General features: G+C 46.7%; 1 protein-coding gene across 1 annotated transcript in view; it reads right to left on the reverse strand.

Moving 5' to 3' along the window:
• The window catches only part of PGBD5 (piggyBac transposable element derived 5), a 108,170-nt gene that overhangs the window by 30,196 nt on the left and 52,431 nt on the right, over nt 1–25,543 (reverse strand). Inside the window, exons 2-3 of the mRNA XM_074990191.1 lie at nt 9,434–9,861; nt 2,121–2,255 (exon numbers count right to left, since the gene is read on the reverse strand). Of these exons, the coding sequence (XP_074846292.1) occupies nt 2,121–2,255; nt 9,434–9,861 (563 nt within the window). The remainder of the gene's footprint in view (nt 1–2,120; nt 2,256–9,433; nt 9,862–25,543) is intronic.

Below are 25,543 nucleotides of genomic sequence, written 5' to 3' on the forward strand. Positions count from 1 at the left end.
CTGAGGATGCAGGCTCTGTAGACTTGCATTTTGGTGTGAGTGTACAGCTTGTTGTTATTCCACACTCTCTCGCCAAGTCTGGACAGAGTTGTGGCTGCTTTACCGATCCTCCTATTTAGCTCAGTCTCCAAGGACCGGGTGTCAGTGATGGTGGACCCGAGGTAAACGAACTCGTGGACGACCTCTAATGTATAGTTGTCAATGCAGATTGATGGAGAATCAGCAACGTCCTGAGCAAGTACATTAGTCTTCTTTAGGCTGATGGAGAGCCCAAAGTCCTTGCATGCTTTGGAGAACCGATCCAGCAGCTTCTGAAGCTGGTCTTCTGTGTGTGACACGACAGCAGCATCATCTGCAAACAGCATGTCTCTGATGAGGACTTCTCGCACCTTAGACTTAGCTTTCAGCCTTGCAAGATTAAGCAGTTTCCCGTCAGATCTTGTGTGCAAAAAGATGCCCTATGTTGCCCTCTTTATATGAAACTCAGCTAAAGCCCCTTTTTTGTCACCTTAATAAAATGGCTGTTTCATCCCTTTACAGAACAGGAGGCAGTCATTATCCAAGTGTTTGGCTTCTGCAAGGCCTTTGTGAATGTGCTGGAGAGAGATGTGACGGTGGTACTTACAGGCTGTAGTTGGCACTGTAATTGGCCAAGTTGTGTAAGTTTTCTGTTTTGGAATGGATGCTTGTGCTTCTCAATGTCCATCCTCATCCCTTTCAAGGGCACTCTTACCCACCCATCTTACTAAGATGATGATGAATGAGTTACATAATGGAAAGGACCTTAAGGCCATTCAGACAATTCTGGTTATTGTTTGTTTGGATGCAAGTCAGGCATGAGTGTCAACTTCATAATTGTGTGAGAGCATCTGGGTCTGATCCTGTGAGGTTCCAAGTGCCCTCTGCTTCCACTGACTTCTCCACTGAAAGAGTGCATTAATGGAGAAGAGTGGGGAATAAAACCTAATGGCAGCTCAGCATATCTGAAAGCTCTGGCGCATTCCAGGCTAAACAGGGTGTTTTGGATACATTTGTGAACTTTATTCTTCCGTCTCTTTCCCTATTTTCCTTCAGTCACCTGCATGTATGAAAAGGAAGAGTCTCCTTGGAGACTAAGGACATTGCCGTTGTATAGCACATGGCCTTCCAAAAGCTGGTGAGTGAAAACTTCCAAGGTTGCTATATAACGTAAGTCTAGCCTGTCACACAGAAGAATGCTTCTGGCAAAAAACTGGCAGAGGAAAGCATATGATGCTCGTTATCTTCCCATTCCTTTGCCTCTCTCCTGCACCACTGAAAATGCAGCTTTTGCTTTCCACCTAATGGGTCTTACAGAATGGAGAGCTATCCAAATAGCCTACACCACCAAAGGAGATGCATGCAGGCCAGAGTTTTCAAAGCTGCTCAGCACTCACAGTTGGAGCTATTTCTCCCCCATCTCTAGATCTACTCCCATCTAGACATCAAAATAAGGAGCCATATTTTCCAAGAATGCTCTCTGGCCCACCTGGCCCCAACAGTGGATGCTGAGAACTTGAAAATCTGTTCCTGGGCTCTTTTGAAAAATCTAGCTAACAAAGCTTAATAACAGACCCACCCAGAAGCCTTAACTCTTCCTTACACTCAAGCTCTTATCTTCTGATAAGATCAGATTTTATTTCTTGGAGGGCTAAGAATAGAACAGAATATATTGGCCACAAAATGCAGGCTTTCAGGATGCCATACTTGGACCAATTTTACTGCACACACGGATACAATTTAAGCTGTCTGATGCAGGCAGTGCTCACGGCTGGAGGAGAAACGACCCCATTAAAGAACAGGAGTCCTGGTATCTAGACTCAGACATCTTTGGGAGGGAGAAATTATCTATTGTTGTATTTTGCCTTTTTTTTAAATTAAAAAGTCTGGCAACCAGCTGGATAACTCCAGAAATGGAGACCCTCAGTTTAGCCACAGAGCGGGGTTAGCATGAGTAATGGCAGTGCAAGCTTCCCTGGATGGTGCCAGAAACAAGCCTCAACTTCATTCTGGAGGTATCATCTGCAGGGCTCAGAAGCCTGGTTCACACACTGGTACACGTACTAGAATTTGGACTGAGGCCAACCAAACAAAGAACCCACCTGACAGATGAAACCGGTTGAGGAACACTGCCGAACCCACAGGCTGAATTTCCGCTTTTTCCTTTTGCGTAGCTCCCGCTCCGTGCACGTGGCAACGAAAACTGGGTCCTCATCAATCAGGGGTTCATGGAGCACCTGTGATCAAAATAAGGACATCACTTTGTTTAGACGGAATGGTATTGTCAAGAGGCAGCGTCTGCTTGTGATCGCCTTTGCCACCGTATGAGAGACAGACAGGGTACTTCTGTTCCACTCCCTCATGTGCCACGGCCTGTCACCCCACGCCAAAATGCTCTCTTGAGCTTTGAGAGCTACGTACAAGAAGTGAAGTGCTTATGAGTCTGTCCCTTGTCTGGCCACGTTGATTTTAAATGCTCCCCAATGTTGATATTAGCCTACGTTTGCGTCAACGATGTTATATGCCTCTCGGGATGATCTATAACGTGAAACTATTTTATGAGAACTGCTTATTTATGAAATGTTACTTTATTTTGTAGAGTGTTTTGCGCCAATTATATCCTGCAGGACTACAGGTTTACATGACATTGTTTTTTCCTCAATAACAAACAGCAGCAAGGGAGAGATATTTAAGAGGTACTCAGGGGAGACAAAGGTGCTTTCTGAGGGTGCTTGAGACAAGAGAGAGACAAAAGGAATTCTGTTCCTGATGCCAGGAGCTGCAGCGGAGAAGTCTCTCGTAGCGGCAGCAATGAGATTCTGTGAAAGGACAGAGAGGAGGCTAGTGCTAGATGAGTTGAGAGCAGGATCAGGGTTATGAAGAGGTAAGTTCTGTGATGCAGACTGGAGCAAATCCGTGAGGAGTTTAAAAATGGGCCAGTTTTGCACCCGGCAATCCAGCAAGAAGGCAAAAGAACAATGTTAGAATGTGGGTGATGCAGTTTGGGCTTCATCAAGTGTCTGTGAACAGCAGCAGCAGCAGCATTCTGCACATGGTGGGAGGTGGAGAGATGTAAAAAGGAAGGCACGCTAGTCATGATGAGGAATGGAATCAAACACGTGAGACTGGGACACTATACATCTTCACAGATTTACACTGGTTGAGAGCTGATCCATCTAGTACACATTTCTATCTGAAGGGCTAGTGGTGACGGCCTCGGACAAAGAGGGAACAGGCTATCAGGGCACGCGTGATACATACACACAGTTATTCAGTGTGGGGACAAACATAAAGAGCCGTAAGTAGTCGTAAGTGGTAACCATACGAGTCCCTCTTTTATTAAGAGCCCCATGGAACACAACCTGGTCATCTTTGCTACTTGTGACAGGTCAAGAACTTTCTAACCAGGCCATGTCTCCCTTTCTCAACAATAATAAATGAATAAAACAAGTTATCTACCTCTGTGGGTCTTTCGCAAAATTTGAAGCATGCACACAAATGCAAAATTAAAAATAAGCCTCAATTTAGCCTGTGTATTCCTCTACATGAGCCTAATTATAAAAGAATCGGCACTTTTGTGCTGAAGTAAATATGGCACATGGATGAAGATGTCACGCCCCTAGTTAAAGTCACCTCGCAGGTAGCTATTTGCGTCTCAAATACAGAAATCATTGAGCATCGTTCTTTCAATTCAGAACAGGCACACATGCTCTCAGCACTGTGGCTGCAGTTTGCCTTCATTTAGACACACTCCAGCTTTTAATGGCTCATAAAACATTCACAGCACCATCTGAAAGCACTCTTGCAAAAATGTGCAGATTTTCTATGGAAACAGAGATGCAGATGTGAGCTGGCATGGCAATTCTCCTTGCAACTGGGGAAGTTGCAGGCTACCTAGTGCTCATTGTCCCCCAACAACTCAACCTTCTTTCTTTAGGATCAAGTAAAATAATGCATCATTTAAATAGACACAACATTTCTCACGCTTGTGGAAACTTATCATTTGAGGATTGTAACTTGGGTTGCACATATTAAGTAAGTCTCAATACTCCCTTCAGGTGAAGATATGCATTTTACAACGGGGAAGCTGAGGCTGTGATTTGCCCTAGACCATCCCACTTAAACACCTGGTACAAATCTACATTCAGTCACAAGTCTTGCTCAGAAACAAAAGGAGGAGAGTTGATCAGTTAATTATTTCTGCTTTTCTCATCTCTTAAGTTAGCTGCTGCTTGGTATTGAAGCGCGTGTCTGTATACACACCACCGCCTTCTGCTGACTAGATCCTGCACCATTCAAGAGTACAGCAGATCCTCTGCAGGTAACAGCTAACACATATCCTTTTCGGCTATGGTTACACTAGCAAGTTTTTCCCACAAAACCCTGTTTTTGTCAACAAAACTGTGGAACGTCCACACACAAAATGGGTTTTGTCGACAGTTTGTTGAAAAAAGTTGGCACTTCTTTCTCTCCCGGAGGAGGAGGAATGCCTTTTGTTGACAAAAAAGCTGTGCGGATGCTGAGGTCCTTCTCTCAACCAACAACGCGCAGCCCTGTCTGCTGTGCTTCTGGGTGCCTGTTTTGTTGGGAGAGTGGCTGGGCAGACCAGCTGCTCCGTCGACAGAGTGAAACACGCTCCTGATTGGCTTGTGTGTGTGGCTGTCCTCTGTTGACATAAGTTTTGTCAGCAAATCTCTTCCAACAGTGAGTTCTGTTGACAGATGGCTGTCGCGTCAGATGGCTTAGCGAAAATGGCCAGGTAAGCATCTGCGCCCACGGAGCAGAGTCTTCAGAGCTCTGACACCGTTGCAACCAGGAAGTGCTGAATGGCCACATTATGCTTGGTCCTGCCATGAGGGCAGGAGACTGGATTCAATGACCTCACGAGGTCACTTACAGTTCTACTGTTCTGTGATTCTATGTGACACAGCAACCCACACTTCAGGCCTAGGCATGCCTGGATTTGTTATAATACTTGCTCTCAGAACACCTATCAGAACATCCTTTGGCGCCTTCAAGGTTCCAGCTTCACCCAAAGCTCACTAAAGCAAATAGCATTCAAGTGGCAATAGATGAAGCCAGTTGCTGAAGCTCAAATCCCTCCTTCCATTGACCTTTCTCTTGGTGAGGGCAGCGATTTCTTCATATGAGCTTGCTGGGACAAGGGGATGCCAAGGATGATCTCCTGTCATCTTGAGCAATGTGTGCCAGATCCTCTGCTGCTTTAAGTCTGCGTAATTGAAGGCAATGGTGCTGTAACAGGAAGTGGCCTTCTATTAATTGGCTCTCTACTTGCAATAACTTCCTAACCTAAGCGGTTATTATTTGCTCTATGTACATTTGTTTGTGTTATCATATGCTAAACATATCACAATACAGGGATAATTGTTTTTTTTTAAAGGCCTAACTCTCTTGGTCAAGATATAGTCACAATCTGGGCTCCAGAGAGAAACAATACAAAAAACCTGACAATAATGATAGTAAGTGAATAAGATGTCCAGGGATGTTCTAAAGCATCTGGCAGCCCAGATTTGCCCTGCAGTTCACCTGTCATCTACCTTTGTCATAGTACTTTGCTCTATTTATTTCATTCTTCAACTCTGAATATTAGTGTAGCTTCTGCAGCCCTTGTACCTAAGGAGTTCACAAAAAAAAAACGAAACAAAAAAAAAAAACCAGCAAGATGTCTTCTGTCACTCATGCACCTCAAAAGAGACCACACAAAATTTTAGCATCCCTTTAAAATGTATGATCTGGCTCTTCAGATAGGAGGCAGAAATTTGCATCTCTGAAAAACTGCAAGCTGCCCCCATAACACATGATATGATGCACCTGGATTGGTTATCAGCAGGAATCAAAGGCAAGATCTCTAAGTGCGAGACTTTACTGCCTGAGCTAAAGAGCACAGGCTTCATAACTCCAAGGCTCTACCCGACTCAGAAACCTCCATGTGGTATTTGTGTTGTAGGAAAAAAAAAACACCCCATTTTTCTAGGAACCACTGATTTTTTTGGAATCGCTTAGTCACTGCAAATGACAAAAGGTGACAATCCCCACAAGGTTGATACTGATTACACAAACTGTCCAATAACAGAGAGGACTTGAAAGGTCAGAATACACATCTATTTGGGAGGCTGGGCAAGGTGCAGGGCAGGAATCAGGCCTATGGCCAAACCCCTGATTTGGGGAACATAAGGTCTGGAGGTACTAGAAATCCAGATATGGATAACAAAGCTTCAGCTTGGGTACCAAAGCTTGTTTTATCAATGAAAACAAACTGGTGGATACTTAAGTACATTGGCCACCTCATACCACCCAGAAGCCAGTGACAGAATAGAAACCCCAATGCACAAAACAGGACCCCCAAAGTTTTTTTCCAAAATATCACTGGGCCCTAGAAAAATGGGGAGTAGCTTTTTTTTCCCCACAACACAAATTCCATAGCCCTAAACAGGGACACATTTGACAGGCCATCAGAAGGAGCTCTTTCTTGCCATTTCCCCTTGTGTCTATTCCAAAGGATTAATACCGTAAACCCTGTTTTATCCAGCCTTCTCAAACTTAACTACAATACTGTTTTTTTTCCAAAGTGGCGAAATAAAATTTAAGATAAAATAAAGTTTAGTTAAATTTCATATAAGCCCAGTACGTGTCTAGTGAAAGTTAAAATATATACAGAATACAGTATTTTTTAAGTTAAAGATCACGCATACGTTCAGCATAATGAAAGAAAATACAAATAAATACAGTATAAGTTGACAATGTACAACACTACTGTTGTTGGAAACTAAAGTACCATGAATACATTCTTTTCTTAATATGTAATCTTGTTCTTCTTTAGTGTTCTGCATTGCTACATAGACCTCTCTGTTATCCAGAATATTGAACATCAGGCAACTTCCTGGTCCCAGGGCTGCCAGGTATGAAAGAGTTTACTGTAGTTCTGTATTTAGTTGGTCCTCACATTTTGGATCTGTTATTTTACCTTATATCAACTACACCCTGGACAATTCCAACTTAGAATTTTTTTTTCTTGCTTCCAGCTGCTGGAATCTCAATACTGCCGAATGCTGGGCTAACAATTCCTGTTGACTCCACACAGAGCTGGAGGATTCAGCCCCCTGCAGGATTGGATCTGGGATGTACTCCAATATGATACTTGTAATTATCTTACCATTTTTAGAAACAGACTTAACCTCTTTCTCATCTCTAATTATTTTGCTGCAGAGCTGTGGTGTTTGATGTTCAGCTTGATATATCAGAAGGCTGCGCTATTAAAAAAAAAAATCAACAAATGCACTGTCAAGGGAGTCTAGAGGTGGGGGGCTAAAGAGAGCTGAAAGTGGCTGTCAGTCTTATTAAAAAAAAAAAAAGTCTGTGCAAAGTAAAGCACAAATATACAGACTGCATGCAGAAAGCCAATCATGTAGTCACTGCAAATGTGGTACAGATGATGCTACCAATTACATTTTTCAAACCTTGTATGGGTGGGGTAGCTTCGGGCGTCATTACTTGCTAATATCAGCGAGGTAGCCGTGTTAGTCTGTATCTTCGACAACAACAGGAAGTCCTGTGGCACCTTATAGACGAACAGATTTGTGCTTTCTCAGTCAAAGAATCTCGTGTTCTGGGCATTTACACCCAGGGCAATCAAGCTGCTGTAAGTCCTTGATTTTTCTACCCACAGAAACAAATGGGTGGGCTGGCCCATTCTCAGTATGTTTGCTGTATCAGAGCAGTAGCCGTGTTAGTCTGGATCTGTGGCAGCAACGAAGGGTCCTGTGGCACCTTATAGACTAACAGAAAAGTTTAGAGCGTGAGCTTTCGTGAGTTAACTCACTTCTTCAGATGCTAGTCCTGGAAATCTGCAAGGCCAGGTATAAATAGGCCAGAGCAAGGCTGGGGATAACGAGGTTAGCTCAGTCAGGCAGGCTGAGTTGTATTGTCATCAGTAGATCTGGAGGTGTGAACTCCAAGAAAGGGGAAGCTGCTTTTGTATTTAGCCAGCCATTCACAGTCTTTGTTTAATCCTGAGCTGAGGGTATTGAATTTGCAGATGAATTGTAGCTCAGCAATTTCTCTTTGGAGTCTGTTCTTGAAATTTCTTTGCTGCAGGATAGCTACTTTTAAATCTGCTACTGTGTGTTCTGGGTTTTATGTTTGCTGTGTGTGATTTGCTATTTGTTGTGGCACCAGAAAGTCAGCGCATTGCTGGTATAGCCTAATGCGAGAGATCCTGATTTGTGACTCCAACCTCAAACTGATTCATATATGGACTGTGAGTTGCCACACTGTCCTGAATTTTACAGCCATTATGGTTGGTTGGTATCTTCTCCCTTCCTCATCTTATGAATCATGTAAATGTCCATTATTTACTACTGGGCTCTATTCATGTTTAGCTACACTTCAGTGGCAAAATATTTTAAGATAAGACTTGCCATACTGGGTCAGGTAATACATTCACCTAGTCTGGTATCTTGTCACTGATCACAGTCAATATCCAACGTTTCAGAGGAGAGCAAATACTCTTCTAACGCATCCTGATGTGTACTACTATCACACAGGAAACACACAAGAAAGAATGTCCTTTTGCTGCTCTTCACAATAGATCAGCTTTACACCCTGAAAGTATGAGCTTGATTAAAAGGTATTTCAAGTAGAACATTTTGAATCACATTTATGATTTTCCTAAATGCCTGAAGGTGGAAAACGAAATCGTTCACAGAGCTGTTGTCATTTTTTTTTAACAGCTTGTGCTGTGGATGGAAGTGATATAGGTTGTGATTATTTTTGAAGTTACATTTCCTTGACCTTGGTTTCTTTGGTTAAATGTGACGTTGTCTGGAAATCTGATCAGTAACAACAATAATAGTACAAGTTTCTATGTTGGGTTTCTCAATGTCATATACTAAACATGCTCAGTTTACAAACCTGAAGTTGTTCCTACCCACAACTGTAACCTGAGTGTGGAATCTAAAAATTCAGCTGGGTTAGTTATATCTGCCTCCTACACCAGCATCAGTAATAGAGCCCACAAGTGGAACAGGGTGGGCACTTTTGTTGGCAATGCACGAGGCAATAAGATCTAGCGCTGCAATGCCAAGAGCAGTGAAAACAGATTTTCACCAGTAAAGGAAAAGACCTTGGCTCAAAAGATGGCACCAAACCCTGAGGGGCTGAACACCTGGAACTTCTATTGTTCTGAGAGTTGCAAGCCTCACAGATTCTAGGCCTAGGGGGGCACTAAATGGACAAGAAGGTGCCATTTATACTGAGTCACAACGACACTGCATTGTGTCTTCATGTCTCAATCTTCTTACAGCTCACTCCTCTGCAGTGTCATTATTTGTGCTCATTGGTAAATAACCAAGAACATGTAATAAGCTGCAATAACTGCCAATAAGTTAACTCTTACCTGGCTTTGGGAAGGCCTAAAAGCAGAGTCAAAGCCATGCTGCAGGGAGTCCAGAAAGGGCTGGATTTTGTAGAGGCCGTGTGTCGTCTGGCTGGAGCGGAAGGCCACTATGTGGAAGTACTTCAGGATTTTCTCAAACCGCGGCTGTGTCATGATCAGTGCTATGCTCTTGTTGCTGTAAAAGCCACTACTCCAAATGCTGAGGACGGACTCGCAATGGTGAATGCTTGTTGAGATCACGTAGCCGAGGAAGGCTTTCATTTCTGTTAGTGTGACGTCCGTCCAAGCATCATCCCTGCCAAATCTCTCCTGATACTTCTTGGCATACATGTTGGTTTGTACCACCATGTTCTTTAGTACATTGTCAGGGACAAAGAGCTGAAAAAAGTCCATGGCACTGGCAGTTGGAGGCATTTTACGGGTTGGACCTAGAACAAAGTGGGGGGAAAAAACCACAAGTTCATTTCTCATTAACTATTCGTCGTATGAGTCATCTAGATTGATAACTAACAACCATTAAACCATCCACTCCCTTGCTCTCACAAGGGCAGGAATGTTTCCTGCAGTGCATTGTCTAGTCTTACACAAAGCTCCAAGTCATGGTGTTTGTGCCGCTCCCCTACTGAAGAACCAGTCTGTGTCAGGAAATGTTTTCCTAATAATCTGCCTTGGTGTCATATCAGTATTTGTCATTACGCCCCATATCGCTCCAAAGAATTCCTCCCCCACTTCAGTATTTATATAGACTGTCATGTTTCCTCTTCGGCCTGGACTACATTTAAAATTTAGGTCAGTGTAACCACAGGGCTCAGGCATGTGAAAAATCCACACCCCTGAGCAATGCTGATCTAATCCGCCATGTGAATGTAGCTAGATCAATGAAAAATGATTGTTGACCTAACTACCATTGCTTAAGGAGGCAGTGTCTCTTCAGTAGAAAACCACTTCCATCACTCAAAGTTTTGTCTATGCCACAGGGTTATGCTGGCGTAGGTGTAGTTATGTCACTATAGTCCCTGTAGCGTAAACATAGCCTTGGTCTCTAAACCAAGCTATCCATATTTAACATTCTTAATCTTTCCCTGCATTTTGTTTCCAGTCCCCTACTTGTTATCATTGCTCCTCTTTGAGTTCTCATCGTTTGGTCTGTCGTCTTAATAAGAGCTTATCTCAGTGTTTTAGGAGCGAGCACAATCACAGCCATATTGAGACAGAGTCTTAACGCCAGGCAAGGTACCATAATTCCCTGGCAGTCAAATCGTTAATGGGTTTTTTTTTTAGATCCCATACTGCATTTCAATCTCCTGTTCACCATCACCCCTTTGCCTTTTTCAGTGTTATTCTTGGACCCCTTACCACCACTTCACTGGTTGCCACATACATACTGGAACAGTGTACACGTGTCACGACAGGATGTAGGCCATAGTATCTGTCAATCTGAATCCATACACTTGGAAAGCTACAGAATGTTGCCATTGACCACAACTAGACTAAGATCAGGCTTTTGTAGAACTGACTAAAACAGCATACGGACATGCTTCTTTACCTTGCACTATATAGGATTCTTGTTGAGATACGCTCCTTATTCAGCATATCAACCACACAAAGGATAAGCCTTGCTCTCTCTCCTCCTCTAGTTACTTTGGTTTTTGATGTAACGCCAAAAAAAACCCTGAAGATTTCAAGGTTTTATTTTATTCTAACAGGGAAAAAACCCACAGCGTATACTGAGAGCATGCTGAGTAGTGTTATGAGCCTTACGTTCTTAACTCAATACTGTGTCTTCTGTACTTTCAGCATGTGTACAGGTTTTAGTCCCTCTAATGACTTTTGAGCAGACGTTGGCATTTGAAATTCTGATTAATAACAGGAAAGGGATTTCCTTGCAATACATGACTACTTGGGTCCTTGTTCAGCTTGAATGTCAAAGGCTCAAGTAAGAGAAGTGTGAAATCCTGTGGTTTTGGATCATAAAGATTCATTAAAACCTCGTTCGGTTTTGAACGGCATGGTTTGTACTTCCTGGATTTCTCCACAAGGGCTTCCTCTTAACTTGACAACAACTAAGAGATTAAGTGCTAATTTGGCATCAAACTATCTTTGCTTTAGACACCTTGTTTCAGCTTTAGTCTCCCGTTAAGCTCAAACTATTTAGTCACTGTTTAGTAAAACAAAAAGAACCTTTAGTGCCATTTCTGATGGTGTTAGAATAACTTAAAAGTATTGAGGTTGCAAAATGAAGCTATCAATAGTCAGGAAATGCCAGGAAGGAGCAATGAATTTCTTTTCTGTGGAAACCTAATATACGTGATTACATTATATGCAAAGAACACAGGTGAACTGTAACTGAGAGTAAGGAGTTGGAATGGCTACATCTACATAGCCCAAACTATAACCGTTGCTGCTGTCACTGTTATCATAATAAAGCCTATTACATGGGAGTTCCTCTTGCTATCAAAATTCTGTATCCCTAGCTGCCCGAATTGCATTGAAACTATTTCTATAAAGCAAATTGGACTAGAGAGGCCCATGAAGCACAAGCTGCAGAGCACACAGCCACAGTGTGATGAGGCACCCCTGTATGCACATCTTGCATACCACTGTAATAATCTTTGTACAGAACATGCCTTGGGAGGCATCACTGGAACACTAACGACTTGGTGGTCAACGACACTGTACAGGATATGAACACAGGCTTAAATCAAGACTCAAATGAGTTCACCAGAAAAGTGTGGGGAGGGGCCCAAACCTGTTTCTCAAAGACAAGGACAAGTTGATGTTTTGACCCAGGTGTCAAAGCTGCTGGACAATCACTGGTCAAGTGACCCTTCTTTGGCAGCCAAGAGAGCCAGGCACAGATCAATCTGCATTTAAGCAAACAACATGAAATTGCTTTTACTGCAATACTCCCTGCTTCCGCCCTCACAGTTAGCTGGAATTTTATTTAGAGAGAACTCGCAGGCTATGTCCACACTAGCCCAGAAGATCAACCCACTCAGGACTGATCTTCCAGGGTTTGATTTTTTTGCATCTAGTAGTGACACATGAAATCAACCTCTCTGGCATTACAGTTGACCTCTGTACTCCTCACAAGACATGAGGAGTACGGGAGGTCGACAGGAGAAACTCTCCTGTCGACCTTCTTCTGTCAGGACAGCCAAGTAAGCCGAGCGCAGATATGGCAATTCTAGCTATGCAACTGCCACAGCTCGTCTTGCGTATCTGCAGTTGACTTACTTTGCCTAGTGCAGACATAGCTTCAGGAAGATTCGTTTCAAAGTGGGATAGGACTGTAGAAGTGAGAAACACCCAACAGATTCTCTCTCTCTCTCTCTCGCTCAGGCTATGTCTAGACGGCAGGGTTTTGTCAATAAAATGGCTATTTTTGTCGATAAAACCTGCAACATGTTCAGACTATGAAGTGCAGTCTGTCCACAGTAAGTCAACAGAATGGAGTGCTTTTGCCAAGAGCCATAACCCTCTTCCCCCAAGGAAGAACACTAGTGTTGAGCAAGATCTGTCAACAAAACACCAGTCTGGATGTTCTGGGAGGCCTGATGGCACAAAAGACCTTTGGGAGGCCGTGCAGGTGCCCTGGTGGACAGCAGCCTCGCCCTGGTGCTGAACCCGTTCCCCAGCAGCCAGGCCACATCCGAGGCATCTTTCGAGTTCGGCGAGGGTCCTGCCCATGAGTATCCTACATGTCACAAACCCCAGGGCGTGGGAGGTGGGCACAGATGGGCTGTGATGCTCAGGTGGGACCTCATGCTGCAGTCCCAGCAAGTGGAACCAGGTGCAGCAGGAGTGTGCACCACCCAGACCCAGGAAACAGCCCCAGGGCACAGCCAGCATCTTGCTGCCAGTCTCATGGGAAGCTGGACGAGCCTCAAGCTCTGCGGGGGGAGTGGACTAGCTACAAGAGCACTGGCCTGACCCTAGACACACGGAGGAGCGTGGAACCCAGTGCCCCGTTCACAGGCAAGAGACAGGAACCCATATCTGTGGACAACTCTGCGAGCCACAGATGTGCGAGTGGGCTCCAGGAAGGGCTAGGCTGCTCCCAGCTCACCTGCCACCCACGAGGGGACCCCTCTGTGGACGGACACTCCCCCTTGGCCACTAGCCCATCAATCGGGGTGCGGACTACAGCAGTCAGTACAGTCCTGAAGGCACTGCAGAGCCCCCCCCATGTGGCAGGGCCTACTGTGCAGGCCACATAGGGCTTTGCTCCCGAGACATCCCTGTCCCTTGGCCCGGGGTGGCGGGGGATGTTGGTTGCTGCTCACAGTGAGGGGCACTGTCATCCTTGTCTTCTGTACAGCTGGACCTACACCGACTGAAGGCCGCGCTACTCCTCTGATGCTACTACACCACCACTGCAGCCGGAGGAGTCATTGCAGGGTCCACACAGACTCGATGCAGCAACACATCACAGTACTGAGGCACACCCATGCCACGATGGTGTGCTGCCTCAGGCCGGATGTGGAATGGCATTCGCAGGCCTGTCACCAGCATCTGGTGGGACATGCTGACCCAGCCATCTGTGGCTGCCCCAACAGCCCTGCACCCACCTGCTCTCCCACACTGCAACAAGAACCCCTGCCTGATCCCCTGGGTGATGGCCAGGCCCCTCCCCTTGGCTCCCAGTTTCCTCTGCTCCCCCAGGCCTCCCCTGCTACCTCTGCCCACCCGGACCCTACTACAGCCGCTCCCCATCCGTACCTCCCTCTGGTCCTGGCCCCAGCCCGGCCCTGAGGGGACCCCAAACCTGTGGCAGGAGGGGATCCCGAGGCTGCTGCCACTCAGGACCCCATTCACCCTCTGATTCGTGGGCCCTCTCCCCTGTCCCACGCCCCCCTCACCTCCCCCACACTGTAAATAGGTAACAGATGTTTGCATGGCACGTCTTTTTATATATTTTGGCTGTACACTGTTTTTGTTTGGCACAGTATTATAACCTACTTAATTATTCACCAGCTGTGCACCCATCATTATTGTGCAGGGATTGGGGAGGGGTGAGGGTGAAGGGAGGGGTCATGGTGGGGACAGGGTAAGGCGGGGGGGCCCTGGGGATGGTTACTGGGGGCTGTATGAGAAGCTCTCCCTCAGGGACTCCCAGATCTACAGCCTGTCCTGATGGGCCTGGCAGTGATGCCTGGCTGCTTGTAGGCACACCCTTCGCGGCCAGTGGCCAACCTGCCCCTCCCCCCCACACCAGGTAGGGTGACCATATCTCTCCCGGCCACACATGGGACATGGAGAATGACCCCCAGCCCAGCCATAATGGGATGGATGGTCACCCTATCGGGGCCCTGGGAACAGGGCTTCCACCCTGCCAGCGAAGCTCCTGGCTTCTTCAAACTGTGGGTGGCAGCCCGCACCACTACACAGATCCAGCTCCTGGCTGCCCCAGCTGAGGGAAGCGGGGCAGCTTCCGCTCCAACCCACAGTTCACCCCACCACCCCCCGGCTCAAACCCCCTGCAGTTGCGGCTCCAGCTGCAGCACCCCCAACCCCAGCTCTGGTTCCAATGGCCCCACTCCAACCCCACACTGGCCTGGGCTCCGCTCCAACCTCTGCGGCCCAGCTCAACCCCCTGCGGCTCTGTCTCCAGACCCCTGGCTCCAGCTTCAGCAGCCTTGGTCAACCCCTTGAGGCTCTGGCTTCAACCCCAGTTCCCAGGTCAGCTCCCACTAGCCAGGTCCCAGATCCCACCCCGGCAAAGCTCAGGTTCACCCCACTCCTGCGGTTCCTGCTGCAACCCCTGTGGCCCCAGCTCAGCTCCAGCCCCCGCTGGGGGAAGCCAGGCAGCAGCTGAGCCACTGTGCTGTCTGAAGCCCAGCTCCCCGCCAGGTGCAGGGGTAGCGGGTGGCAGTGGTATGGGTCCATCACCTGGCTCCCCCAACTGGGGGAGCCGGTGAAGCTTGTGACATATGGGGCAATTAACTCCTTTCAAAAATAAATCGGGATGCCAGCATGGCGCCCAAAATACAGGGCCATCCCGCCAAAAACAGAGCGAATAGTCACACTGCCCCCAGCGGGAGGCATCCCCCTTCCCCTCACAATGTTGTGCAGGGCACAAGCCCTCGCAACCTGGTGGATCTTGCACTCCCCCACATTGAGGCAGGTCAGCAGGCACCTGAACTGTGCCTTGAGGTGGCCAAAGGCACATGGCCTGCATCCTGGTGCAGTTCAGGCGCCTGTTGAATAGTTAACCAGTATATGGCTTCATCAGCCACATCATGAGGGGGTAGGCCACATCCCACCCCATGATGCAGACTAGCAGCTGCACATCCTCAACCACCAGCTCATGGCAGGGGGAGAATGTGCCAGCTGCCATCCCCTGGCACAGACTGGAGTTCCAGAACATATGGGTGTCATGTGCCTGGCCTGCCCACCCGATATAAATGTCCATGAACTGTTCACAGTGGTTGACTGGGGCTTCAGACTCATGGAGAAGTAGCCCCTCCAGTTGATGTACTTGGCCACGCTAATGCTCCAGGGCACAAATCAGGATGTGGGTCCCATTGATGGCCACAACACAGATTGGGAACCCCAAGGCAGTGAATCTGGTTATGTCCTGGTCAAGGTCGCCCAGACGATGACCCTCAGCAGCGGGCTAGCATCGACGACCCTCACAACCTGCAGAGGGAAGCAACTAAACATGGACAACAGGGACTGAGAGAGGGAGTACGGGGCCCTTAGAGGTCCCCAGTCCCTTCCCATCTGCTCTACCCTGAGCTCTCGAGGAGGCCCCCCATGAGGCGACACCGCCAGCAGCAGGACACCTGCCACCCGTGTGGGGACTGTTGCACGAGACTGCATTATTTCCATGAAGAGGACCCTGACGTAGACATCCCCATGCCAAACTGGTTGCCCACCAGTCGACAGCTGTGGGGTGTGGTGGGGTGATTGCAACCCACTTCTCCATAGAGATGGTAGGCCACAGCTGGGTGTCATGTCTCCAGAAGGTGGGGCTGAGCCAGGCACAGAGCTCCAAGAAGGTGGCTTCCTGCATGCAGAAGTTTTGGAGCCACTGCTGGTCATTCCACCGCTCCATGACCAGATGGTCCCACCAGTCCAAACTGGTGTGGTGCCTCCAGAGCCACCTGTGCACTGGGGATGAGGGTGCAAATGTGCAACTCCTGCAGCCAAGGCCTCATCCTCAAAGGTGCTCTCAGGCTCACCCTCAGTGAGGAACAGGAAGCCAGCTGCCAGAAAGTTCAGCCCCAGCGCTAGCGGCAGTTCCAGTGATGTGGCACCCAGGGCTGGCTATGTCACCGTCAAATGCAAGGCAAGAACAGCAGGCACTGCGAGGGCTCTGCTGTCCCTAAAAGGGGTAAGCGAGCCCACAGCAGGGGCCAGGAATGGGGTCCCGAGGGGTCCCTTTAAATGCCCATCTCAGCAGGTCTCCAGCACCTGCTCTTGGAAGGAACTGGTGACCAGCACCCCTCGCTGATGTGGCTCCGGGTGCCAGTTTTGTCGAGGGAGTGCCCGGGATGTCTGGCTGCTCTCTAGCAACACAGCAGACTGCTCTTGCGATGAGCTTTTTGATAGTAACACTTCAGCTTTGGTGCTTGACAACGCTGTTGACGGAGCAGATTACTCTTTTGATGTGCCTGGCTGTTTGGACGCACTCTGTTGACAGAAGTTTTGTCACAAGGTCTTTTCCAACACACACTTCTCCTGACAAAACCCTGCAGTCTAGACATAGTTTCACCTCTTCACATAAAAGCACAGCTCAAGCCCTTCAGCTTTTAGGGGCAGATCCTGACATGAGAAATTGCTCAGCACCTGAGCTGGGAACACATACGAAGGTGTTGCTGGGAACATGTACGAAGGGATTTTTATCTTAAGTCAAGTCTAAAAAGTCTGTTTACTAAAAATACATTTTATTTCACTTGGCGTCATTTCTGAAGTCAATACCGTGCACGTGTACAGTAAAACCCAGACTTACACACAGGTGGCATTCCTGGGCAACCGCACGTTTTGCACAAGGTGAGGTCTGCAGTGGACTGGGGCAGCGGGGTGGTCTGGCAGCTAGGGTATGCTGCAGGCGACGGACAGTACAACAGGGCCTCGTGGGAGGGCACAGCAAACTGGAGGAGGAAGCTGCTGGGAGAGGTAGGAGCCCTGGGGATGCTGCACCCCCCCGCCCCCCCCCCCCCCGGTGATGGCACATGGACAGGTCTACCCCCATCCTCCCTGCTGCTGGGAGCTTGCCCCACTGGTTGAGGCTGGCCCAGGGGCAGGAGATTCACACACTGCTGACAGGCCCCGGAGCCAGGCGGGTTTTTCCTGCCGGCTGCTCAGGCCACATGTGCCATGTTTGGCTGGGGCTGGCTGCTGCAGAGAGACGCCCACCCCCGCCTTCCCCACGGCACTGCAGTGTTTCGCCGGCTGGGCAGCAGTGTTGCCGTGTGCTGCCGCAGGTGACCCTAGCTCCAGTGTGCACAGCACGGGTGGGGGCTTGGCACTCGCACCTCCCCACAGCACTCCCTCAGGGACAAGCTGAGGGCGGGCAGGTGAGGAGGGAGCTGGCCTAGTGCGGGGAGGAAGCAGCCTGGGCTGGGCAGCAGGGGGTGGCGGCAGAGTGGGCTGGGAGCAGAGGAGCTGTCAGGCGGTGCTGCGGACTCGCTGTCTGCGGCTGTGCCTGGGGCAGGACTTCAGCACCACAGCTGGGAGATTTCTCGTGATTGTGATTTCGACTCACGTTAATACAAGAAACACGCAAGTCGAAACAGTGTAAGTCGGGGGGGGGGTCTACTGTACTCAACAGTATCTAATTCATAGAATCATAGGGCTGGAAGGGACCTCAGGAGGTCATTGAGTCCAGCCCCCTGCTTCAAGCAGGATCAACCCCCACTAAGTCATCCCAGCCAGCACCTTGTCCAGCCGGGACTTAAAAACCTCGAGGGATGGAGAATCCACCACCTCTCTAGGCAACGCATTCCAAAACTAGTTATATTTATTTATATATAATTAAACTAGTTATATTTATTTAATCAAAACTAATCCAGTGCTCTGGTTAAACTGCATTGTTTGGAAACTCCAGTTAAATTAGCAAACTGTTGCATACTGACCCCTTAGAGCAGCAATGGATCTGTCCAGGAAAGGGCTGGACAGTGCACAACACTTTGGGGGGTAGGAGATGTAAAATGGGACTGGGAGTGTGTTAGGGTCACCGTGCAGCTAGTAGCTAAGGCTGTAGGAGGCCAGAGCGTATTTGGTGTTTATTTTTGCTGCATTAGCTCTGTCGCTACACGCACAAACTCAGGGCGTGGCCTGCACGCTGGCAGGCTGCTTTTGGGAGTTACAGCCCCAAAGCATTGTGAGGCACCCAAAGTTGCAGGGCATGACAAAACCCCACTAGTTTGGATTACACCCCAGAATGTGATACTCAGCAATTACCTGCAGGCTGATGTTCAGGACCACTGCAAAGGAAAGGCAGCACCAAGCCGCTGAGAGACAGTAAAAGGATCACCGACATAGCATGGAAATACTTCCATTTTCTTTCAGACATCCCTTGATTAAGCTTCACTGTTGCCCACTGGAAATGGCTGTTTGATAACATGGCCACCCTGTGCCACGTGTGCTCGGTTATACAAGAAGCCTAGCCTACTTATTCTCCTGGGAGGATTATGCAATGCTGTGCAAGCACGGAATTAATATCCCCTGCAGCATAATTAATTCTGACAGGAAGGCACAGGGCAGTTGCAATTCTACCTTTGGACTACCAGGGGCATGAGAAAAGATGGCAATGGGCTCAGAGACCCAAGCAACCAGCCTGCAAGAGGGAGAGCAGAGTCTGCTTTCTTTACTGTGTCCTGCCAGTGGGACCAGGCGAGAAGGCATGAGATAATGGAAGCAGGGCAGAGTGGAGGGGAGCACACATGGCTGCTGAACTGTCACCCAGCCTGTAGTGGGGAGAAAAGACTGGGGTAGAGGCACAGGAGCTAGTGGGGTGACAGCACTGAGAGAGGAGCTGACTGGGAGTGCAGGGCTAAATGGGGAGGGGGCAGTATCCCTGCCTGCATCGGGAAAGGGGTGCAGGGACACAGGATTGGGACGATGCCTGCTGAGTCAGAGTACAGGGATGCACAAGGATAGGAAGGAGCGGGGGTGCAGGGACACATGGGGATGTGCAGATATACCTGACCATGGGAGAGGGTAAGGGTCAGCCTGTGTCCGCAATAGAGGACGTTCCCCCAGCTCCCTACCAATATTCCCCTCCTGAAAAACCACACTTTGTTCCGTATTTTTCCCTCTCATACCCAGCAACCTTCCAGGTACACGCCTAGGCTCCTCCATTACCTCTAACCCCCTCCCCCGCCCCAGCAAGCCTTTGTTTCTCATCTGAAGGGTGTGGGAAATTCATTTACGTACTGTAGCGTAAACGAATTATTACTCCAAGTGCTGTACTCAGATGCTTGGTAAGCAACATCAAACCCATTTCCTTTTTTTGCTGTGTGTGTGCTATTACAGGCATGCTCGCTAACGCTAAGAGGTATTTTAAAATACATTTCCAAAGTAACTGAAATGGACATGATTGCATAGTGTTATGCAAAATCATAAAATACTCTGTTCAGACTTTTAGGCATGGAATTCCCCCGGGGTACTAGTTATTGACTTCAGCACTACTGCATAAGCAGCCTATAGGGCAGGAGTCAGCAACCCCCAGCACGCGGGTCACTCTTGGCATGCAAATCAATTTTCATCAGCACGTGAGGCATGAGCTCGGCCTTGCCCCTCCTCCCCCATGAGCTGGGAGCTAGCTCACAGCCCCGCCACCTGTGGATTAACACAAGACCAGCTAATGCTACCAACCACCACATGAACAGTAAGGCTCTGCAGCTTTATTTATTAATGAAGCTGCTGTGAGTAGGACTATTAGTGACTTTAAAATGTATCACTGGCACGCAGATCATAGAGATGTCAAAAGGTCAAATTTTGGCATTCTACCTCAAAAAGGTCGCTGACCCTTGCTATGGGGGAGGATAAGAAGGTAACTTTGTAATCCCTGCCCTTAAGAGAAGCAGACTAGGAGCAGGGGTACCAGATACGTTCATACAATAGAGGGCTTCATGAACATGAATACTCTGTTCCTGAGACTTGGGGATATTGACAGTCTGTGCAGAGGGGGAGCCATTTTTCATGAGGCTGGTTATGCAGTTGGGAGCACTAAACAGTCATTTTCGTGTGTAATTATATTTTCAGTAGTGGTCACCTAATAGCGCAGTTGTACTTTGAAAAGTGATTAGGTGAAAGCAACACCCTTTTATTCATCAGCTCTGCTCTCTGTGCTTATACAGAGTCCTACTGGCCTCCTACAGTGGTAAAAATAAGATTCAACTACTGCCAGCCATGCAGAACCCAGCTACAGAAAAATTAGCTGATTTCATTTCTGGCTTTCACATCAACATAGAGCATTAACTAAATGCATTTGGAAGGCCACCTGTCCAACCCTATTGTCTTTAAAAACTCTTTTGTTTTCTTAATTTTACCAGTGAAAATACAGAACCTCACAAGGATGCTCTCAGAAGGGTTTATATTTGAAAATAAAAAAGCCAACCATAAATGCACTTAAACACCACAAAATGTGTTACATGAAATGACCAGTCTAAGTGGGCAAGCTTCTTTAGTTAAGTGTTGCCATGCATTTAAGCGCACACTATACAAGTATGCTAGGAGGCGTAAGAAAACAAATAATAAAAAAGGAACAATTTAGGCTCTGATCTTACAAATGAGAATAACAGATGTGGTCTCCTAGATCTGCAAGGAGCCCCACTTCAACAGAATCTACCCCAGGGCTCAGAACAGGACTGGGGTCTTATCAAGCAGGCTTCTGGCATTTCTAGTGCTGCCAGAAAAATAACAGTCAGCAGATAATTTATTTGAATAAGTTACCTTTTCTCTATTTGCTTAATTAATAGGCTGGGAAAGCCATCCAAGAGCAAATGCTTCAACTAGCCTAATGAATTCCATTTATGCAAAATTAATATTTGACATCATTCCCACAGATCTCATTACCCTCCCATCATTAATAACACACCACAAGAATTTGTAATGAGACACCAAGAGACTGGATAAAGGTGTATGTCGTAGGGCACTGCTTCAGTTACCTGTGGAGTAGTGCTGCCAATACAGCTTTCGTGGTCTCTTAGGTACCAACAGACACAATCTCCTTCTTTTCCACCACACACACCTTGGATCATGTGTTTCACACTAGGACAGCATGTATTGCAGAACGATGTATTGCAGAAGGAACCTTTCACAGAGCTTCTTTCCTTCACTCTCTGATCATCCCGTTCCCCCTTTCTTCCTATTACAATGCCAATTACCTCATTAGCCCAACAACTGCCACCAAGTGTCAATGATCCATACCAGCAACAGGCTGCTTGATTCAAATAAGCCTGCAGACTCTGCTGGGCTACAGCAACTTCAGTGACCAGGGTAATACAACTAGCAGCTGCCACAGTATGTAGCTAGGTGCTGATAAGATCCCAAATTCTCCACCTTTGATGCTTAAATAATTGATAAACATTATTCAGGTGAGTGACAGACCAGGTGATTTGTAAAGACAAGGACATATCCTTGTTCGGGCTGTTGCATAATAGGTTCTTGTCTTCACACAGTATAGAAACAAACTTTAAAATATCAGCTTTGTCTGTGAAGTAGAAATTCAGTTTTCCAACCTGCTCTGTTCTCAGTAGTTTAGGAGGCGTTTATGTGAGTCTATTCATCCGCTTGTAACTCTTACATTATAAGGTAAGGGGAATTTTGGGTGACTATAAACCTTAAAAAGAGCAGGTATTGCTTCTGCTGCATTTTATATTATATTATATATTTATTATACTATTATTTCATATTATACTATTATATTTCAGAGCTTTCTCCCATTCCCTCAAGACTAAACAGCAGTGAATCCAAATCTGTTTGGTTTTTGCACTATCGTGTGGATATCTTATCAATATGGGGCCAGAGTCTCAGATGGTATAAATTCATGTAGTTCCACTAAACTGGCAGGTCTTTCCACCCCCAAAATCTAGGGTAAACTAGCTTCCTACTGGAAATTTTTCTTATATACACACACACACACAACAGTTCCCATTTTCCACCCCCCACCCCTGGTTTGCAAGGGAGAGCATCCTGCCACAATAAACTTTTGTTTTCAGGTTAGTTTGTTCCATACTACTTAATGAAATATGACTTGACAGCAGCTGCTAAAACTCCCTAAATAAATGGCTCTCTCACAATGCTTTCATTCCGCATCCGTAATGGCATCATAAAGAACAGTTCAGAGCATATTTCAGCAAATTGCCTCGCTCACCTGCAGCATTAAACCTGATCTTCACCTTTATAGCGCTAGCAATAAAGAGATCTACATATGGCATCCTGAGTGCTATCCATAAATAGAATTTAGAGCTGATTGTTGTGAGCTAAATATGAAAGGGAAAAAAAACATGTTTAGATTCTTTGGATCCCCCTGAAAAAGAACACTGCACCAAATTATGGACAGCAGTGCTTCAGTTCAAAAGACTGCTACATTTCAGCCCCTTATGTCCACAGTAGTGAAATGATCTATGATGCATTAGATTAAATGGCTTAGCATAATGATGTCTGTGTTCTCTACAAAACATTAGGATCTGATTTTCCTCTGACTTATGCCAGTAGAAAATAGGATTGATTCCTAAACTGTAAACGTGGCACAGGTAAGAGAGGAATCAGACCCCTACTATGAAGAATGTAAAGAGGGTAGTCTTGATGGCTTGTAATTTTTTTCTTTGCTAAACGTACTGCATGTGTGTGACAGCCCCATTTTATGCCAAAAGGAAGGGTAAAACCAACTTCTACAACTCACCCTTGAGCCTCCTCCACACGGCCTGTTCCTTGCTTGGGCTCACTAGGAACTAAATTTAGATGTTTGTTGGCACATCTGAGTGGTCCTGGGGTTCTGTTTTTGGTCTGATGCTGCTCCCAATGAAGTCAGTGGGAATAACGCCAGGTTGCTAAGGGTAGCAGCTTTTGGCTCTCAGGCTATGTCTACATTTGAGCATAAAGTCAATTTTAAGGGAGGTAGGTCAACTTTCTAATGTACCTGTATTCACTACAAATATCATTAGGTCAATTTTAAGGGGTCCTAAGGTCGACAGTTCTACTCCAGCTTTTTCATGAGGAGTAACGCCAAATTTGAATTTATAAGGACAACTTAATGCTAGCATAGACACAGCATTATTTAATTCAATTCAATTGGCCTCCAGAAGTATCCCACAATGTTCCCAATGTGTCCGTTCTGACCATCGCTTTCACCTCCGCTGCTCTCTGGGTGAGCAGGAAGTAAGAAGCAGGAATCAGCCTGGTCTCTCCAGCTGTCACCCACGCCACACGGTTGCCCCTTGCCCCCAGACAGCTTCTGGGCTCTTCGGCTGCCCCCACACCACTAGATGGCTGCTGGGTCAAAATGAAATGAATCAAAATAACACCATAAAAATATCAAGTATCAGAGGGGTAGCCGTGTTAGTCTGGATCTGCAAAAGCAACGAGGGGGTCCTGTGGCACCTTATAGACAAACAGAAATGTATGAGCATAAGCTTTCGTGGGCAAAGACCCACTTCTTCAGATGCAGGTAGTGGAAATTTGCAGAGGCAGGTATAAATAGGCAGGCCAGAGCAAGGCTGTAGATAACCAGGTTAACTCAGTCAGGGAGGGTGACGCCTACTATCAGCAGTTGATCTGGAGTTGTGAACACCAAGAGAGGAGAAACTGCTTTTGTATTTAGCTAGCCATTCACAGTCTTTGTTTAATCCTGAGCTGAGGGTGTCAAATTTGCAGATGAAATGCAGCTCAGCAGTTTCTCGTTGGAGTCTGGTTTTAAATTTTTTTTGCTGTAGAATAGCTACTTTTAAATCTGTTACTGTGTGTCCTGGGAGATTGAAGTACTCTCCTACAGGCTTTTGTACATTGCCATTTCTGATATTCAACTTGTGTGCGTATCAAATGAAAATGAAGCTTCTCTACAATACCGTACAACAACTTTTCAATACCTCTGAATTGAAACGTCTCAGATTTTTATTTCTGCAGTTTGCATTTCTCAGGACTGGCCCTTTAGCTTTGTAACTGCGTGTGCCAGGGCAGACTGTGGAAAAGTGGCACAAAAATATATTTGGCAGTTTGTTTTTAATAGGAGCGGGGAGCGAGGGCAATGCACTCTGGGATGATGACGTCAGATACAACCACTTATGGCTCTTCCCCCCTGCCCCCATAACATACTGGACAAAATCCCAGAATGCAGTGGGGGTGCAGGAACTGTGGGACAGGTACCCACAATGCACTGCTGGGACAGCTGCACTTTCTAAAGGTGTGGACACTCACCATCAACTTTCTAAAATCTAGTGGTATAAAGTCAACTTTCATAAATTTGCCTTTATTTCCTAGTGTAGACAAAGCCTCAGTCCAAATGTTGCCATAGGTTGTGTGTTCTGCTATATGCCTCCCAATGATTTTAGCACAAGGAGGAATGGGGATAAAGGTGCCGTGTAGCAGTCTTTCACATAACTATTTTCTTTTTTTTGTGAATTTAAGCTAGAACCTAAATGTTTACTTAAATATATTTCCTTGTGTTTATCGTTTTAAAAACAAACTAAACCTTCAAGCTGTGACCAGAGAATTGGAAGGAAAAAAACCTCACAGCTGACAATGTTGATGTCTTTAATTATATGGATAGCTTATTTCTCATGGGAGATATGCCAATCGGTTTTATCAACACCCAAACAGGATCTATCCTCCCACCACCTGTGCACGAGGATTTATGGGTAACATTATACAAACAAAGCTTAAGGCAGCACCGCAGATGTTAAAACAAATGCTGTATGTGTCAGCTGAAGTCTTGTCCTCTACTTTGTGCCTTTTATTTACTGTTGAGATACCGGACTATGAAAATATGCTCCTTGTCAATGACGCTTGAGCTTTATTTTTTGACTGTTCCGCTGCTGATCTTCCATTCTATCTTTCTGTATTGATATGCGTTTGGGTTTTTTTATTAACATCCTATTGCACCCTAACATCAGGGCACCTCTAATGCATCTGACAGCCCAGCAGACATAACTCTGT

The sequence above is a fragment of the Carettochelys insculpta genome, chromosome 3 (assembly GCF_033958435.1).
Source record: "Carettochelys insculpta isolate YL-2023 chromosome 3, ASM3395843v1, whole genome shotgun sequence".
Classification (NCBI taxonomy): Eukaryota; Metazoa; Chordata; order Testudines; family Carettochelyidae; genus Carettochelys; species Carettochelys insculpta.